At 40.3% G+C, this 20633-nt stretch overlaps 1 protein-coding gene across 3 annotated transcripts in view; it reads right to left on the bottom strand.

Moving 5' to 3' along the window:
* Positions 1–20633, bottom strand: part of atp8b1 (ATPase phospholipid transporting 8B1) — a 145063-nt gene that overhangs the window by 24815 nt on the left and 99615 nt on the right. For all 3 annotated transcript variants that reach the window (XM_043676452.2, XM_043676317.2, XM_087990485.1), the window contains 6 exons: positions 19133–19176; positions 16607–16763; positions 9661–9849; positions 8158–8270; positions 1403–1567; positions 105–216 (listed from right to left, as the gene is read on the bottom strand). In XM_043676452.2, coding sequence (XP_043532387.2) covers positions 105–216; positions 1403–1567; positions 8158–8270; positions 9661–9849; positions 16607–16763; positions 19133–19176 — 780 coding nt within the window. The remainder of the gene's footprint in view (positions 1–104; positions 217–1402; positions 1568–8157; positions 8271–9660; positions 9850–16606; positions 16764–19132; positions 19177–20633) is intronic.

Here is a 20633-nt window from a genome sequence, read left to right as displayed (position 1 = left end):
AGCAACATGCAATTCTGCAATACCAAACAATAAGCTTAATTTTAAAATTGATATAGAATTCCTTTGAATGGAATTTAGATAAGAAACTAATTAGAATTAGTTACCTTTTTTGTCCCCTGTTAACACCCAGATTTTAATATCGCCTTTTTTAAGGGTTTCAATTGTCTCTGAAACACCGTCCTGCAGTTTATCCTCAATAGCAGTTGCTCCAATAAGCTGGAATAGATCACAAATATGGATATCATTTTGGAAAAAATAATAAGCAAAAAGAGAAGACGTTGAAATTACAAAACAAGACACCAACACTCACATATTCTTAAGACACACTCCATTGATGTTGAATTTTTCTTATACAATCTGCAAAGTCCTTCCCAGGCTATCTTATTCTATCTTTTTGGAAATATTTTTATTTCTTTGTCCCTTAAGTCACTGAAAGTACATGCTTCAGGCTATGCAATCTCTGGTTAAAGAATTTTTTCCTCGTGTTTAAGAGCACCTATATAAAAATTGAGGTCCTTACAAAATTTGATGCACTTCTATTTGAAAGCAAAACAACTGTGTTGAGAAAACCCCAATTAAAAATGAGCAAGTTGTACAGTGATAATGAGAAAGTTTTTAAAAAACTCTTCCACTCCTCATTTCCTCAGTGAGGAGACTCAGACATATCAAGTACTGTTAACACATCAAGCTGTGGTTCTACTACGTGACTGTGGAATAAATCAACCATTTACTGGTCTCATTGTTCAGATTGAAGGAGAAAGGTTCTATACATCTGCTAATCTTCAACCCCAAATATCAGAATATCATCCTATTCTATCTACAATACTGCCTAATTTACACCATAAATGGGGCCAATATAATCAGAATAAATAAAGTATCAGCTATTCTCTTCCCTGCCTGAATAACAAGTATTCAAATCATTTTGTATCAAGCTTGCCAAGTGCAAAAAAAATCCCCTATATATCTAACATTATAGCTTAATCATATAAACTGTCCTTTGCTTCAACTTATTGAAAATGTTTGAAGCAGCAGAACTGGACTGTTATATTGTGAACTGAAAATGTGTTGCTGGAAAAGCGCAGCAGGTCAGGCAGCATCCAAGGAACAGGAGAATCGACGTTTCGGGCATAAGCCCTTCTTCAGGAATCATAAGCCCTTCCTGAAGAAGGGCTTATGCCCGAAACGTCGATTCCCCTGTTCCTTGGATGCTGCCTGACCTGCTGTGCTTTTCCAGCAACACATTTTCAGCTCTGATCTCCAGCATCTGCAGTCCTCACTTTCTCCTCCCTGTTATATTGTGAAGCACAATACAACAGACTGAATGTTCTGCCTTTCAAATGAACTAATCAAACCATGACAAACAGATAAACAGAACAATTTTTATGAAATAAATTATATGTACCAACAAATTTGTTTCAATTTCTTCATAGACTCTACCAAGTGCTTCATCACGATTGCTTGTGGAAACGCTGGCTGCTTGAAATCTTTTATTCCACACTGCAAACTCTGCTTCACTAATATCCTTGTACGCTAGACACAAAGTTCTAAGCGTTTCATCTGCAAATTCCTGTAAAACAAAAAGATACACATTCATTTCTGTTCATTCTGTTTTACTTTAAACCCCAATGCTGCATCTTCAGGTGTAATGAGAAAGGGAAGAACATTTGCAAACCTTCACAACTAATGTATCCAACCAAGTTGACCATAGTAGGGTTGCCCTTTCCCGACACTGATTGGTTACAAGACTAAAAGATTGCTTTAACTCTGTAATAGCTCACTCCACCCAAATAGCAGAAACACAGACAAGAAAGAAGTTTACTTTTCCCAATTTTCTTCCCATCACAAGGCTATGGCTTAAGTTAAAGCGCAGTTCACGTAGGTTAGTGGTGTTTGTCAGCTAACAACTCAGAAGAGGAGAGGTTAAATTACAATTCATCACATCCAAGTCAGATACAATTCTTTTCTGACATCTTAGAGTCAGACAGCACAGCAACAGACCTAAGTCTTTGATCTGTACTGACCACATCTCTTGATGGGGGACTTTCTACAATTATCACCAAAAGCATCTCAATAGTGCTACTGTTGACCAAGCTGACTAAGTGCTTAAGGATGTAGGGACTACTCGACTGACCTGAAGCAGGTGGTGAGGAAACCAACCAGAAGGAGAAATATAATCCAGAACCAGGGCTCACAGTCTAAGAATATGGGATAGGCCATTTATGAATGAGATGAATAAAAACTCTTTCACTCGCAGTTGTGAGCCTACGGAATTCTCTGCCACAGTAAGCAGTTGAGACAAAAACATGAAATGTTTCGGGGGGAAGGAGTTAGATATAGTTCTTGGGATGAAAGGGATGAAAAGGTATGGGGACAAAGTGGGACCAGATCACTAAGTTGGATGATCAGCTATGATCACACTGAATTGTGGAGCAGATTTGAAGGGCTGAGTAGCCTATTTCAGCTCCTATTTTACAGATTTCCAAGTAATCAACATCATTATTACAACTCTTCCAGTAGCACCTGTCATTGGTCCATTAGAAAGAGTAACCTACCAAATGAAACTGTTCTTGCATATTGAGAATACCCTCTCTACCGTGAAGGATACTGGTCTAAAACAAATGGGTTTGCTACAGTTAACAATAGTTTACTCCAAATGCGGCCGCACAGAGTTTTGTACAACTGCAGCATGACCTAGTGGCTCCGAAACTCAATCCTTCTACCAATAAAAGGTAACACACCGTATGCCTTCTTAACAACCCTGTCAACCTGAATGGCAATTTTCAGGGATCTATGCACACGGACACTGAGATCTCTCTGCTCATCTACACTACCAAGAATCTTACCATTAGTCCAGTACTCTGCATTCTTGTTACTCATTCCAAAGTGAATCATCTGACACTTTTCTGCATTAAACTCCAATTTCCACCTCTCAGCCCAGCTCTGCAGCTTACCGAATGTCGCTCTGTAACCCACACATCCTTTGGCACTATCCACAACTCTGCTTACCTTAGTGTCATCTGCAAATGTACTTACCATCCTTCTATGCCCTCATCCATTTATAAAAATGACAAACAGCAGTGGCTCCAAAACAGAACCTTGCAGTACACCGCTAGTAACTGAACTCTAGGATGAACACTTCCTACTAACCACCACCCTCATCTTTTTTCAGTTAGCTGATTTCTGATCCAAACCATTAAATCACCCTCAATCCCATGCCTCTATATTTTCAGCAATAGTCTACTGTGGGGAACCTTATCAAATGCCTTACTGAAATCCATATACACCACATCAACCACTTAATGCACCACCTCATGCACCTGTTTTGTCACCATCTCAAAGAACTCAATAAGGTTTGTGAGGCACGACCTACTCTTCACAAAAAACTGTCTTGACTATCCCTAATCAACTTATTCCTTTCTAGATGATTATAAATCCTTTCTTTTATAACGTTTTTCCAACACTTTACCCACAGCTGAAGTAAGGCTTACTAGTCTAGAATTACCAGGGTTGTCTCTACTCCCCTTCTTGAACAAGGGGACAACATTTGTTATCCTCCAGACTTCTGGTTCTATTCCTATAGACAATGATGACAGTAGGTCAGTATCAGCATAGATACAAAATTAGCTCCAGAATATAAAACAGGTAAGACTGAGATGTAGTGGGAGCATCACTGGTCAAGTAATCCAGAGTCAGGCTAATCCCACAATGACAGATGGTGAAATTTGAATTCAATTTTTAAAAAAAGGAATTGTTAACTAACCCAATGACAACTATCTAACAATTTTTGAACCAATTGGTTGTTTCACATCCTTCAGGGAAGGAAATCTGCTATCTTTACCTGGTCTAGTCTGCATGCAACTCCAAATCCACAGCAATGTGGTTGACTCCTAATGTTCACAAGAAGTGGTGCCACAGTCATATATAATCACGAAGAAGCTGCCTTGGATGTCTTCAAAATGGACACCACGAAGTTTTCCTCCATTAGGTTAGAAGTGAGAGGTTCACTGAAGATTGCACAATGGTCAGCATCATTCATGACTCTTCACTTATAAAGCAGTCCATATCCAAATGCAGTACAGCCTGGACAAAATCCATGCTTGAGCTGATAAGTAGCAAGAAACATATGTGCTCACATGTGCCAGCCAATGACTAACCCCAATGACAGAACCTAACTATCACTCTTTGATGTTCATTGCAGTCACTGAATTCCCCACTAACAACATTCTGGGCGTTATCATTGACCAAGTAGTGATCCCGACCATCCATTAATATATTGAGGCTAAAGAGAGCAGGTCAGAGGCTGGGAACCTGATGGCGAGCAGTACATCTTCTGAACCTCCAAAGCCTATTTATAAATCTACAAAGCACAAGTTAGGGGAGTGATGGAACACTCGCAACTTTCCTGCACGTACACAACTCCAACATCAATCAAAACGCTTGACACCATCCAGGACATAACAGCCCACTTGATCGACATCACACCATCTTCAACATTCACTCCGTTCACCATCGACACACTGTGTTCTATTTACAAGAGTCAGTGCAATAACTCACCAGGACTCTTTTGACAAATTCCATATCTGTCACCTATAGGAGCTCGAAGGACCAGGGCAACAGGTACATGAGTACACCACTAACTGAACAATTCCCTTCAAGCTACATGACATTCAGAGTTGTTACTGTATCACTATTCTTTTAATGTTGCTAATCAAAATTGTAGAACTCCCTCCCTCACAGTATTCTATCTACCAGAAGGACTGCAGCAGTTCAAGTAGGCAGCTCACCATCTCCATAAAAACTGGCCTCAGAGACACCCCCATCATGAACAAATAAAATAGTTAATTGTCCAAGTCCATGTTGCTTCTTCCAACAGAGAGATGATACCGATTGGTATTCTCAATGGATCAGAGCTGGGTCCAGTTCTTTTCAATAAATTACACAAACTTACAATAAACTACAAAGTCTTGAATATTGGAATAATTTCAAACTAATGATGCCAAAATTGGAAAAGTGGCAGTGTGGATGATTTTAATCAACTAGAACAGAACAAAAAAGGCCAATTGAATGAGCACACAACGGCAGATGGGATTTAATAGAGGGAAATGTGAGGTGATGCATTATGGCAACGATGTGTGTTACAGCACGGCGGTGAACCTTTCTGCTAATTAAACCAAACATCCAGAAAAGCTCACCTCGCCTCATAATCTGTTAAAGTAATAAGCCCCTGTTCTCTTAACTATGTCTGTCTTCAACTCTTTAATAATATACTGTTCCAGTAAACACGTATTAAAATTATATCAACTTAATTTCAAAACCACACAGTGGCTTTCATTGTTGATGTCTGTCTCCCTCTGGCTTAAGATTTCCTTGGGTAGCCTTCTGTCTTTTATTGCAAAATATTTCACATGAAATAGGTACTTTGGATAAAAAGCGTTTTCAATGGCAGTCTCTCTTTAGACAGCAGTTTGCTCTTAATGGCAGTTACTCTAACTTTCAAAATGCCTACTTCTTTATCCCCAAACATCAGATCGCCCCATTGATAAGAGGTTGGTAAAAACAATAAATTCAAACTCAGTTGGGTTTTCATATCCTGTGGCATAACTGAAACTGATTGACAGCAGTTCAAATTTAACCAATGTAGCAACTAAAACTCAAGGTATCTGTTTCACAGCCAAATGTTACATATTTCCCCTTTTCCAATACACTCAGGCTGCTCGCTAGTCATATGACAGATGTTTATAAGCTCTCACTGCAAAACACTATTCCCTCTCACTTAAAAGGTACAGTACACACCTTCATAACACAGAATACAAAATTATTGATATAATGATGAAACAGTATAAGACATCGGTGAGATAGCAACTGGAGTACTGCTTACAGCTCTGGTCACCACATTATAGGAAGGACGAAATCGCTCTGAAGAGACTACGGAGACGATTTACTGGAATGTAACTTACAAGGAGAGATTGGAGAGGCTGGGGTTGTTTTCCTCAGAACAGAGATGGCTGAGGGCTGACATGATTGAGGTATACAAAATTGTGAGGGGTACAGATAGAGTAGATGGGAGGTACTTGTTTCCCCTGGCAGACAGTTCAAAACCAGGGGTCATAGATTCAAGTAAAGTGGCAGAAGGATTAGAGGGGATGAGAGATTTTCTTTGAAAACACAAAGCCTGGTGGGTGTCTGCAATCATTGCTTGATTTGGTGATGGAGGCAAAGACCCCAAATATTTGCAAAAAATATTTGGATCTGCACCCTAGCTGCAGGGTTATGGCCTGTCTGCAGGATGATGGGACTAATAAGGGTATTGGGTGTCTTTGGGTAGGCATGGACAAAATGGGCCAAATGGCCCCCTTATCTGTGTTGTATCATTTCTATGGTTCCTTTGGGTAAGGGATTGGAAATGACACATTTTTAAAAACAGTGCATTCGCAGAGGGACTTTGGTTTCATGTGCATAAACCTTTGCTGAGTACTGTCTCAAGTATGCCATGCCATTTTCAAAGTATTTGGAACTTTAGACTTCATAAATAGAGGTCATGAGCTCAAAGCAAGCTAACTATTTTGAACCTGTCTAAAGCTCTACTGAGGTTCCACTTGGAGTTGAGTGCTGATCACCCTGTTTAACAAGACTTTAAGAGTTCTTGAATGGTGTCAAAGAAACTTAGCATAAAGGTTCCAAGGATGGGAACTTGGAGAATCTGTGGTTCTTTGTCAGGTAACAAAAATTGGTATGAGATTTGTTAGAGGTGTACCAGATTTTGACAGGGACAGGCAAGGTAGACTATATTCTTCAGCTGCTGAAGGTACAAGGACTGGGGGCACAGAGCAAGAGATGAGCAAGAAGTGCAGGGAATAAGAGAGAGTATGTCATTCACTGTGTAAAGACAATCACCTGGAACTTGCTGTCCAAGTGGGTGGTAGAAGCAGATGATCAAGGATTAGAAAATAAATTGAAATGACCACTTGAAGGAAATAAACTTGGAAGGCAATGGACATACAGAATGGTAGAATAGAAACGATTTGACTGTTCAACAGGAGCTAGCATGGACTCAGTGGACCTAAAGCTTCCTGGAGCTCCCTTATCTCGGGGAGAAATCACTTGGCAGAGCTATTAATTCATGCCCTCATACCAATGAAGGCATCACAATGCCTGAACATCACCAGTCAGATCAAACAGTGTTTCTGTCTAATTTCAGGGCAGAATGTCTCCGCTGAGTATCTGAAAGGAGATGCTGACCTTTTACGATTCCAACTTGTTAGCAATAGGTTCAATAATTGTGGATGCTTCAGATGAAGTTAGAAGGTATTCCCCAGTGATCAAACCACCAGATTAGTAATCCAGAAATGCAGATTATTGTTCTAAAGACATGGGTTTTGGATCCCACCATAGCTGATAATGAAATCTGAATTCTATAAAAATCTGGAATAAAAAAGCTAGTCTGGTGACAACCAGGTTTCCATTACTGATGTAAAAACCCATCTGGTTCACTAATATCTTTTATGGGAGGAAATCTGCCTTCCTTACCTGGTCTGGCCTACATGTGACTCCAGACCTATAGCAATGTGTAGATTAGAGTGGTTGGTATTGGAAAAGCACAACAGGTCAGGCAGCATCCGAGGAGCAGGAAAATCAACGTTTCGGGCAAAAGCCCTTCATCAGGGCTTCACTCTATTCCTGATGAAGGGCTTTTGCCCGAAACGTTGATTTTCCTGCTCCTTGGATGCTGCCTGACCTGCTGTGCTTTTCCAGCACCACTCTAATCTAGACTCTGGTTTCCAGCATCTGCAGTCTTTATTTTTACCTATAGCAATGTGGCTGACTTTTAACTCTAAGCAATTCGGGATAGACAATAAATACTGGTCTAGTCCACATCCCACTCATAAAAACTAAGCAATAACCAAATACCCTCCTTCACTCCAAAAAATCCATGCAAGACTGCAAGTTTACAAATGAAAAGCAATGTCGCAAAATACAGAATCTTTACATACAAATCCTGAACTAGAAAAAAAGAGAAATCAAGGAAATTTCTATAAAATTCATTAGGCAACCTTGGAATTTCAAACTTTTAACAGTCAATCAGGGTAGAGAAAAATATCAATGCTCAGTTCATGATCAGCACGCAAAATGACAAAATGACTAAAGTTTCTCTCTTACCGTTAAAGCTTCATCAGTAACCTCACGATTTAGAGTGTTGGGATCTAATCTCTCATAGATCACAACATCAGCACCTTTACAATAGAGTTTGATTTGACCCTCTGGTGTCCTCACTGTAAACACATGAAAACGATTGTAGCAATCTGTAAGTTTACGTTTGTTTAAAAGTACAAAGTCCAAAATTATAATGCAGTTTTTCAAGCAATTCAACATAATGTAATCAACTTTTCAGTATGAAAATGAATATGATGCTCTAATTGTACTTGCTACTTTAACAAGGAGTTAGGTATCCCGTCTTTTCTCTCCATCTTGAAGTATTTAAAGTCTTCAGTGCAGAGCTCAAATCTTGCTAACGTTACCTTTACTTCCTGCAACTCTTACCTTACTGTGTTTGGTAGATAACCACCCCCTTAGTATAATAGAATCCTCTAATTCACAATGAGCAAAACAGCCAGCCTACCAGGAGAATTTTAAAGCTGACACCAAGTATACACTTTATTTAAATTGAAGCTTCAGATTTACTTCCAGTTACATTTCAGGAGTTATAGTTTAGAACACCAGACTCTGAGAATAGCACTACAACAGACCTGCTAATCTAATTTGAAAAGCTAAGAGGAAAAAAATGTATTAAATCTCACAACCTCCTGTTTCACAGAAGGAATTCAATGTTTTCATTGGAAGGTTGCCTCAGGAATCACTCTCTTTCTCCTCCATCTCCTGAGGTACCATGCCCAAAAAAGGGAATTGAATTTGTTAGCATGCACCTCTGTGGCAAGGTACTGCTTTTGTTTATTGTTACCTTCTGCCAATGACTGAGTAGGTATATGCTGGAAGGACCGATACAACCTGTATGGTCATGTTACAAACACACCTTCTTTGGCTATCATGTCTGCTCAGAGTTTTTGGCTTAATGCAGAGACACCGCGCATTGCACCCATTGCTCAATTCATTAAAATGCTACAAAAACTGGATTCTTCAAAAATAGGTTTTCAATTGTTACACAGAAGAGGTAGTGGGTGGAATTTAATGCACCTCTGTGGCAAGTTTGGAAGTGGAGAGGCATTTCACCAGGGAAGAGTTTATGGGATCCCTCCACTTTTGTGTGGCGTAAGGCACAGGCAGTGGTGGTACAGATACCACTTATGAGACAGAAGTCATCATATTCTGGTGATAGCTGGGAAATGTTATTTAAACATTGCTGAAACAGGACATGAAGTTGAAGTCTTTCTTCTTAAACTGTTCAGAACAAAGACACAAGAAACAATGATGAACGGTGGACACAATTTTATGTAGCTTCAGAAAATGATACCATATATGTATGAAATGGTGTCCCTTCATTCAAATCTTTCTTATGTCCCAAGTCTGACGAGTGGAAAATAGGCTGGAGCTTCAGATGTCCTTTTTGCAATGTTAAGTTCTATATGGCCAAGCAATTATGAAGGTTATGAAGTTCATTGCTGAACAGTTTTCAAATCAAGAGCAGTGGCAAATATTTTTACTTACAAATGATGGACATTCGTTTCCGGTCACTGTTGAAGTCTAAAATGGCGAGCACTTCGTAAGTCCTTGTTACGCCAAGTTCACTTATTGTGATGGCATTTTGAGTACGTGAAAGAAAGACAAACCCAAAATTCCGGGCTGCAGTAACAAGGGCTCCTTCATCTGGAGAGGCTGCTTGATACACAATTTGCCCTGTTACAAATTTAAAAAGAAAATATGACACAATTACAACACAAATTGTGCAATGACAAACTTCAAAGCTAATTCTCCTCACCAATGCTGATCAAAATAAACCCAGGCTTGTCAAAATAGTTATCCTTGCTTCAGCAACCGTCAGAAAGCTAATCAAAAGCAAAATAGATCCCAGTGCCAATTTATTTCCTTATAATGCCCCTGCAAGGTTTTATTTTAATTAAACTCACCAATCTAACAGATTAGAATAACTGAACATTTCAGAAAGTATTGCTGGCAGAAAAAAAATGTCATTTAAGCTTTTCAACTTGCACTCATTAAAGATAATTCATAAGAAACACCAATGTAAAAACAAGACAACATTAATATAGTATGGAAAGAGTCTGTTTGGTTGGCAAGTTGACACATCTTGGTCAAAGCATTGCAATGTAAAGTGCATCAGCGAGCGAGGACTGACAGCTAACTACCAAATATTGCTTAAACATTTAACCAAGCAGATTGATTGTGATAGGATAAATCATTGCTTAGTAAGGTGCACAGTTCAAGGGAAATTACAGGTGAATAACAAATGTTGGCTTTGCCTGCAACACCCACAACCTCTGAAAATATAAAGAAAATAAGAAGTGAACCAGAGATTGGCTAATGCTTATTCTGTTGAGGCAGAGGGTTGATCCAACTAAATGGATCTAAGCCATTAAGAATCAACTTATTTCTCTGGGACTGAATTTATATATCGACCAACGGTTGGCAGTTTTTCTCCCCTAAACAATATTAGTGAACCAGCGAGGTTATTACAACCATGGTTTCATGATCATCATTAGAACTTAAATTCCAGAATTTTACTGAGTTTGAATTCCACCATGATTCGATCCTCAAAACATTGAGGAAGAGTCACCGGATCCAAAACGTTAACTGATTTCTCTTCATGGATGCTGCCAGACCTGCTGAGCTCTTCCAGCAATTTCTATCTTTGTACCCAAAATATTACCTGGGTCTCTGGATTACTCGTCCAGTGACAATACCAATAGGCCATTGCTGACAGAACTGGGACAATAGCTTCACAAGCAGTAAATGGGGCCAAGGGTAGCAGCCGCTTCTTAACAAGAAGAGTGGACCTGCATGAGAAGGCCAGCAGCAGTGGTGGCAGATAGTAACTGATACAGGGGAAAGGCCCTTCAAAGAGTTTCTCCCATCAGAGCGAAAGTGCAACATCAAAGGAAAACAGGTTGGCAACTGGTGATGAAAGACTTTTGCCCAAAACATCGAATTTCCTGCTCCTCAGATGCTGCCTGACCTGCTGTGCTTTTCCAGCACCATACTTTCAACTCTGATCTGCAGCCCTCACTTTCGCCTAGGCAACTGGTGGGCCTTCCTTCCATATTCTTTTGATTGAGCAAATAGTTTAAATCAAGAGAAGTTATTCCATTTAAGAGTGCAGTTAGGAATGGAAACATAAAATGTTGGAGAAACTCAGTATGTCTGGTAGAGAGAGTTAATGTTTTGTATCCAGTATGACTTGCCTTCAGAAGTGGTTGAAAATAAGGAAAAGCAAGGCAAAGAAGTCATGGGTGGAGGTCATCTATGGGCTCCCAAAGAAATGCTTCACTGCAAGACAAAGTATAAGTTAGGAAAACAATGGAGGTGCACAAGAAGGGCTTCACAATTACCCTGGGTGATTTTACCCCGCAGTGACTGAACAAATCAATTTGCCAACCTATAGTGTTAAAGTTATGTTAAACGTGAATTATGTTAAAGTAAACTAAAGTGTAGTTAAATGAAGTCAGTAAAAGTTGAAGTTTAGTTAAATGTTGCAACAAACATATGTTTTATATTTGTTATTGGTACGTAAAGAGTTAAATCAATACGGGCTTATTTAAGTAAAGTCTGAGTCAGTTTCCTGCCTTTTGCCTGTTAAATGAGAGAAAAACACCAGAGTAAAAGATTTGAGCGATCCTTTCAGGAAACATGCCCTTGAGAGAGTCTGGAAACAGAAGGCACAGTATCAGACTAAGGGCTTGCACACTGAAAATGAGGAGGAGTTGCTTCTCTGAGAGAGTAGTGCAATTCCTTACTCTAAAGGGTTGTTGAAACAGTTTCATTAAGTGCTAAGATAAACAGATCTTTAAACAATCCAAATTTTAAAAATTTTGTTTCAACCAACATTCATCCCTTGAACAACACCATCTTCAGTAACTGAGAGAGAGAGAGAGAGAGAGAGAGAGAGAGAGAGAGAGAGAGAAAAAGAGAGAGAGAGAGAGAAAGAAAGAGAGAGAGAGAGAGAGAGAGAGAGAGAGAGAGAGAGAGAGAGAGAGAGAGAGAGAGAGAGAGAGAGAGAGAGAAGAGAGAGAGAGAGAGAGAGAGAGAGAGAGAGAGAAAGAAAGAAAGAAAGAAAGAGAGAGAGAGAGAGAGAGAGAGAGAGAGAGAGAGAGAGAGAAAAAGAGAGAGAGAGAGAAAAAGAGAGAGAGAGAGAGAGAGAGAAAAAGTGATCTGTCACTGCTGTCCCAAACAGGACATCACATCTTGATAGCATGGATATTGAGCATTGGGTTGACAATGTTTCAGGTTGGCATTGTGGCTCAGTGATTAGCACTGCTACCTCACAGTGCTTGAACCTGGATTCAATTCAGGCTTCGGGCAACTGGCTGCATGGAATTTGCACATTTTCCCCATGTCTGCTTGGGTTTCCTCCAGATGTTCTGTTTCCTCCCACAGTCCAAAGGTGTGGTTAGGTAGATTGGCCATGCTAAATTGCCCATAGTGTCCAGAGATGTACAAACTAGATGGACTGACTTTGGGAAATGCAGAGTTACCGGGGGCGGTTTGGGCCTGGGTGGGAGGCTCTTAGAGGATTGGTGTGGACTCGATGGCTCAAATGGGCTGCTTTCACACTTTAGGGCTATCATTCTGAGTTCTATCACCATGATCTGCCAGTGGAATCATGGCTTCCTTAATTGCAGTCTGGATTGCGAAATTCTGAGTGAGATTTATTTTTAGAACATAAACATGACTCTAAAACAGTGATAAAGGATTAGCTACATTAAATTAAACATGGAAAAAAGAATCCAATGATGAAAGGATCAGCCACAAAGATCAGGATACACAATATGTGCTAATTCTTCCACAAGGAGAGGATAGCCAGGGATATTATCTCCAGACTATTAATCCAGAAGTTCAAAAAATGCTCTGGGAATCTGGTGGAATTTGAATTCAATGAAAATATCAAGAATTAAGAATCTGCTGATCAAGAAAACATGATCGGTTGCCAGAAAAACCCACCTGGTTCAGTAATGTCTTTCAGGGAAGAAAACTGGCTATCCTCATGTGGTGTGGCCTGTGTGTGACTACACATCTACAGTAATGTGGTTAATTGTTAACAGGCCATTGAAATGGCAATAGCATGCCTTTCAGTTGTATTAATCGTTACAAAGTCCCAACAAAGAAATAAAACTGGATGGACCATCTTGCATCAACTTAGGCACCAGAAATAACAATGACAGGGCTGTTTTTGCCAACCCTGTAATATCCTCCTTACGAGTAAGTGGAGTGTAGTGCCAAAATTGGGAGAGCTGTCTCACAGACTAGTCAAACAACAGCCTGATATAGATATACTCATGGAATCAAACCTCAACCCCCAGACAATGTGCCAAACACCTCCAGCACCATCCTTGGATATGCCCTGTCCCACCAGCAGGACAGATGCAAGAGGCGGCAACACAGTGGTCTACAGTACGGGGAAATTGCCCTGCGAGTCCTCAACATTAATTCCAGACCCCGTGAACTCTCATTGCATCAAGTTAAATATGAGCAAGGAAACCTCCTAATTACCACAAACCATCCTCCCTTGATGAATCCTCTATGTTGAACAACACTTGATGGAAACGCCGACAGTGGAAAGAGCACAAATTGTACTCAGAGTGGAGGTTTCAAAATCCACCAAGAGTGGCTCAGGAGAAACACTACTGAATGAGCTGGTCTGAAAGGACATAGCCACTAGACTGGATCTACGGCAGGTAGTGAGGGAATCAACAAGACAGAAAAATATACATACCCCATCCCTACCGATCTGCCAGCTGCAGATGCATCTGTCCATGGCAGTCTCCATGAGAGTGACCATTGCACAGCCCTTGTGGAGCCAAAGTCCCACCTTCACATTGAGAATGACCTCCAACATATTGTGTGGCATTATCACACTGCTAAATGGGACAAACTTCACACTGCTAAATGGGACAAACTTCAAATAGATCTAGCAACACTGGGCAATGCTGAAGCAATATGGACCATTAACAGTAGCAGAATTGTACTTCAACACGATCTACAACCTCATGACCTGACCTGTCCCACACTCAACCATTACCACCAGGCCAGGGGATCAACACTGGTTCAATGGAGAGTGCAGGACAGCATGCAGCAAACCTAAAAATGAAGCGTCAATCTGGTGAAACTACTAAACATGTCCACTTGCATGTCAAACAGGATAAGCAACAAGTGATAGACTGGGCTAGGTGATCCCACAACTAATGGAAAAGATTTAAGCTCTGCAGTCCTGCCATATCCAATCATGAATATGGTTGGACAATTAAACAACTCATTGGAGGAAGAGGATCCACAAATATTGCCTTCCTCAAAATGACAGAAAAACTATCAGTGCAAAAGATGAAGTATTTGCAACTACCTTCAGCCGCAGGTCCTGAGTGGATGATCCATCTCAGCTTCCACTAGTGGTACCCAACATTACAGAAACCAGTCTTCAGTCAATTTGATTCACTCTACACGATACCAAGAAGTGACCAAAGTCAGTGGATACCACAAAGACTGTGACAATATCCCTGGCAATATTATTGGGCACTTTTGCTCCAGAACTTGCTACTCCCCGAGACAAACTGTTCCAGGACACAGTTATAACACTGCCATCAACATAACAATGTGGAAAATTGCCCAGTATATCCTGTTCACACAAAGCAGGACAAATCCAACCCAGCCATTTACCACCCTATCAGTAAAGTGATGGTAGGTGTCATTGACAGTGCTATCAAGCAGCACCTGCTCAGCAATAACTCGCTTATTGACGCCCAGATTGGGTTCTACCAGGACCACTCAGCTTCTGACCTCATTACAGCCTTGGTTCAAACATGGACAAAAGAGCAGTAGTCCCAAAGTAAGGCAAGAGTGAGAGCCATTGACATCAAGGCCACATTCAATCATGTGTGGCATCAAGAAGCCCTAGAAAAACTGAAATTAATGGGTATCAGAGGTCAAACTCTTTACTGATGGAGTCATACTTGACACAAAGGAAGGTGGTAGTGTTTGCTGCAGGTCAGTCACCTCAGGAGGACATCTGGGCAAGAGCTCCTCAGGATAGTGTCATAGACCCCATCTTAAGTTGTTTCATCAATGATCTTTTTTCCATTTTCAGTTCAGAAGTTAGGATGTTGACTGTTGATAATGTTCAGCACCATTCACAACTATTTAGATACAAGCCATCAGCTATAATGTACATTTTGAGAACACAAATTCACTATAACATGATTGACGAACTGGGGACACTGTTTCTAAAGCGCCAAGTTTCAAAGCATGCACCGGTTATAACTCAATTCCAGTCTCATTTGTTTAAATGGTGCTGTATTATGCGATTTTTTGTATAATACGGGATTGCACGAGAACGAACTACTGCGTCATTGCAGAACTGACTGTACTGAAGCAGACAATGTTCAAATATAACAATATCTGGACAATATCAAGGCTTGGGCTGACAAGTGGCAAGTAGCATCTGCACCATACAAATGCTAAGCAATGATCATCACTCAAAGACAATGCAGCCAATGTCCCTTTACATTTAATGGCGTTACAATCACTGAATCCTGCACTATTAATATTCTGGGAGTTACCATTGACAGGAATTTCAACTAGACTCTTCATATAAATATAGTAGCTATAAGAACAGTTCAGAGGCTACGAATACTGCGATGAGTAACTCTCCTCCTGACTCCCAAAACCTGTCCACCATCCACAAGGCACGAGTGTGATGGATACTCCCTACTTGCCTGGATGAGGGCACCTCCAACTACACTCACAAAGTTTGATACAGGGGAACACCATCAATTGCAAATTCTCCTCCAAGCCACTCAACATCTGACTTGGAAATATATTGCCTTCCTTTCAGCATTGCTGAGTCAAACTCCTAGTATTTCCTTCCTAATGTCATCATGGGTCTATCTGCTGCACATGGGCTGCAGCAGTTCCGAAAGGCAACTCACCATCACCTCAACAGCAACTAGGGATGAACAATAAATGCTGTCCACCTAGCAACACCCATGTCCCACCATTTTAAAAAAATCTTAAAATTATCCTGTGTATTTCTTAGTACTGGTAACAAGTTAACATTAAGGGCAGCACGGTGGCTCAGTGGTTAGCACTGCTGCCTCACAGCACCAGGGTCCCAGGTTCGATTCCAGCCTTAGGTGACTGTCTGTGTGGAGTTTGCACATTCCCCCCCTGTCTGCGTGGGTTTCCTCCAGGTGCTCCAGTTTCCTCCCACAAGTCCAAAGATGTGCAGGTCTGGTGAACTGGCCATGCTAAATTGTCCATAGCGTTAGGTGCATTAACCAGAGGGAAATGGGACTGGGTGGGTTACTCTTCGGAGGGTCGGAATAGATTTGTTGGGTTGAAGGGCCTGCTTCCACACTGTAGGGAATCTAATCTAATCTAATTCAGAACACGAGTCTAAATGGAAAATGACACTTTTTTTTTATATACTTACCACTGTTATCTTCCACCATCACAGTATGACAGAGTGCAAGAATTTTAAAGAATTCTCTTGCTGCAGGATCTTTTCCTGAGCGAATAAGTTGAGGTAAGTAATGGTCATAAAATTTGAGATTCCCATCAGCATAGCTGTTCCAGCTGAAGTCAACAAGCTGCAAAACATAGATTATTTGTCAAGTGAATGAAGCAATGAGAAAAACCCTGTATACAACATTTTTGGTCAGCGCAATCTTTAACCAGTGAAAGTATCAGTTCTGTCTTGTGATGGACTGTAAAAGAGGCTGTAAGATCTGAAGGAAAATTAGAACTTGGGTATTATGCATTCACATTAAAGAACCATTAAAAGATACATGTAACAGAGTCAGGCCATTTGGCCCAACCAGTTGATGTGCCACTTTGTCTAGTCCATGTTGCTGCTCCACTTGAGGCCTCCTTCTAGCTTTCCACATAAGAGTATACCATCCTAACCATTCCATTTGTCCAGTTAGTAGGGCCCATAGTCAGGTTTAACACTCAGTTTTCACTTCACACTATTTAGTCCAGTTCTTAGATAGGATCCTACAACCTGACTGGATGAGCAAAAGTAGGCCATTCAGCTCATCAAGTCTGCTCTGCCATTCAGCTCTCGATGAAGAGCTTATGCTCAAAACATCGACACTTCTGCTCCTCGGATGCTGCCTGACCTGCTGTGCTTTTCAAGCACCACACTTTTAGACTCTGAACTTTTCCAGCACCTGCAGTCCTCACTTTCTCCTCCTGATAATCCTCAACTTCATCTTCCTGCCAGTTCTCGATTCCATTGCTAATTAAAACTTTATCTATCTCAGCTTTGAATATTCTTACCAACCCAGCTCCAACAGCCCTCTGTAGGAAGGAATTCCACACATTCACTATCCTCAAGAAATTCCTTCTCTGTCTGAAATGTGCAATCACTTATACTGAAAGTCTGGGCATGGACTCTCCCACAAAGGAAAAACAATGTCTCAGTTGACCCATGCAGTTCATAGTTTAGAATTATCTTCTAAACTGTTCAGTACACCCATTTAGTAATTATTGCTTATGTTTGTTTTGTTCAAGTTTGTAGACGAAGGATTCTTCCTTTTCGCATCAATCAATCCTGGAATCCTGCTACTTAATTTCTTACCCTTGGACTTTCCACATATTCTACCCTTTCAAAAGTTGTCTGCCAATGCAGGTTACAAAGACTGGGACCATAGCAATATCATGGTCTCCACTGGGATCGTAACACCAATCTATGACTCTCCAGCTGACTGCATCTCTTGTTGACTGCATCTCACTGCCTCTCCAGCTTGCAGCTGTCTACAATTCAAAGTGGCTCTTTCTGTCTCACACTCACTTCATAAGCTCTTGTGAATAACAAAGCCTCTGGAGTGCAAAGCAGTGAACTGGAGTGTCAGAGAATCGTGAAGTCAGCAAGCATGAAGAAAGAGGAAAAAACACATTTCTTTCATTTCCAAATTTAAAAGTAATTTCATTGATAAATATTAGACTTTTACAGTATGAAATATTCCAACTTTCAAGAAGGTATGTCATATTATACTGGTTTGAATTAGAGATGAAGGAATTTAATGGATAGTCTTTTTATTGCTCTTTAATGCTGAAAGAAAGAAAACACATTTTCTCCAAGCTTTTCATTTCATTTAAGAACATTTCGCAAGAAAATAAATTCAAGAGGAAAACCAACAGTTTTCCAGCACGAGAGCAGAGTACTGATTAGTTATCAAGTGGACTCTGATTGGTGGAAACCTTGTCCTGCTGAGTGAAATCATTAATGCTGATTGACAATTAAGAGTCAGGCTACATTTAAATTGTAAACCAGGCAGGTTCACTCTGACAGCTGAGGGCATTGCCCAGAGAAATTAATATCTATTTTGTTGAGCTGAAGCAGACTCAGTATGTGGACATGTTCTGTCTACAAAAATCAGGACCTGTGTACTGATATTAACTTCCAGTACATGCAATGTAGCCTGACTGGTGATATTAATGAGGTTGTCAGTGTAATTCCTGTTTTTGTCCCAGTCCTTCAGAGCCATTCTTGTATGACTCTATCCTAAAATAGATTATACTTTTTAAGCAGAGGGAAGATAGTTGGGCTGCTCTCAATTTTTGGATTGTTTTCAAGTTGGAAAATCAAGTACCTGTTAATTGAGTGCTGATTACAAAAGAGACATGCTGTCAAAATATTGTCCTTTTGTCCTCATCAGGATACTTAGGTATTGATTGCATTTACTTACACAATATTTATAATGACGTTATTAACCTATTCAAAACAGCTTTAATGCTGCAGAAAGAAAAGAAAATCTCTCATCAATCGTTAAGGGCTCCAGAGAGATATTTCAGGTTTGATGTTACTGCTCTTCAGTAAATATCCTACACAAGTGCATGTCATCACAAAAGCTGAGAAAACTTCAAAAGAAGAATACATCAAAGTAGGCTTCAAGTGTTTGCAGCATGATTTCAGCACGTGATTTACTAAAATTAAGGACGCAATTAGTTTTACCTCTACTCTGTCTGTCTTGTCCCCCACAGCGTTGCACAATTCGCCTGAAGAAGAAATAAAAAATGACATTTAGAACGACTTTGAACCTAAAACTTAGTACACATTTATGGATTACTGGGCTGGTATGGGCAGAATCCCAGTGGTTTAGCATCAGCTGGTGGCATTTAAAATCATTTGACATGTGTTCAGTTGATAAAAAAAATCTCAAATTGAAAATACGTCTTCACTACAATGGCCCTGAAACCACTGGTTTTTCACAGCAATCAACAATCAGGTTCAGGAATATATTTTACAGAAAGAAATTTCCATCCTTAGCTGGTCTGGCTGACATACATGTCTTCACACCTGCAGCTATGTGGTTTCTGCCCTCTTAAGTGGATGAGCAAGCCATTCCATTTTAATAAAATGCAACATTGTTCAACCAAATCGTGCTTCAAAAACATAGCTCAACAACTTCTCAAGGACAATTAGGGATAGGAAACAAATGCTGGCTTTGTCTGCATTGCCATGTCTTATGAAAGGATTTTAAAAAACGCAAGAAGGTTTCAATTGAGAGAAATAGTGCCAGGATGGGAAAAAGTTGGGAAGAGGTTTGTGTGAAGTATGAACAATGTCATGTATCATACTCAAATCTAACCATATAAATATTGTGTCACCAGGAGCAGGTCAGAGGCTAAGATTCATACAAGTAACCCACCTCCTCACTCACCAAAGCACGTCCAACTATAAGGCACAAGTCAGAAAGGTGATGGAATACCCCCCCCACTTACACCATTGAGTGCTGCTTCAACACTACACAAGAAGCTGATCTCCATCCACAATAAGGCAGCCCACTTGATTGGCACCACATCCGCAAACATTTACCCTGGACACCAATGCACAGTAGCAGCACTTAAGCCAGAATGTAAATTACACTGCAGAAATTCACCTCAAGATCCTTTGAAACTCATATCCATGATCATCCAGAAGGATAAGGGAAGTAGATACATAGAAACACTGTCACCTTCAAATTCCTCTCCAAGCCACCCACCATCCTGACTTGGAACTGTATCACTATTTCTTTAGAGTCACTGAGTCAAAGTCCTGGAATTCATTCCTTAATAGCTAAACTACACCAAATGGAGTGCAGCCATTCAAGTAGGCTTCTTACTACCAACTTCTCGAGGGTAACTCAAGCTAAACAATAAATGCTTGCCTGGTCAGTGATGCCTACTTATGAATTAATTTTTAAATGACTTATTTGTATATTACAAACATATGCAAAGCCTAAGTCATTAGTCTGTCATTTTAATCATTCTTCACTTATCATCAATGAGGCAACTGGGCACTGAGAAAGTTTTACCTGTAGGATGAAGGCTGCAAAGAGCCACATTTTCAGAACCCAACATGCATCAAATTCAGAATCTCAGCTTCTTGTGTTTGCCTCTGTTGCAAAAAGTCAAGGTTTAGGACTGACCTCAGGGCAGAGTGGTGTTAACACATTACAGAGGGTAATATTCAC

This window comes from Chiloscyllium plagiosum, unplaced genomic scaffold (genome assembly GCF_037043375.1).
Source record: "Chiloscyllium plagiosum isolate Xiang-an unplaced genomic scaffold, Cpla_swu_hap1 HiC_scaffold_1, whole genome shotgun sequence".
In the NCBI taxonomy this organism is placed as follows: Eukaryota; Metazoa; Chordata; class Chondrichthyes; order Orectolobiformes; family Hemiscylliidae; genus Chiloscyllium; species Chiloscyllium plagiosum.
The sequence above is the reverse complement of the archived record's forward strand: the minus strand, read 5'-3'. Positions and strand labels throughout refer to the sequence as shown.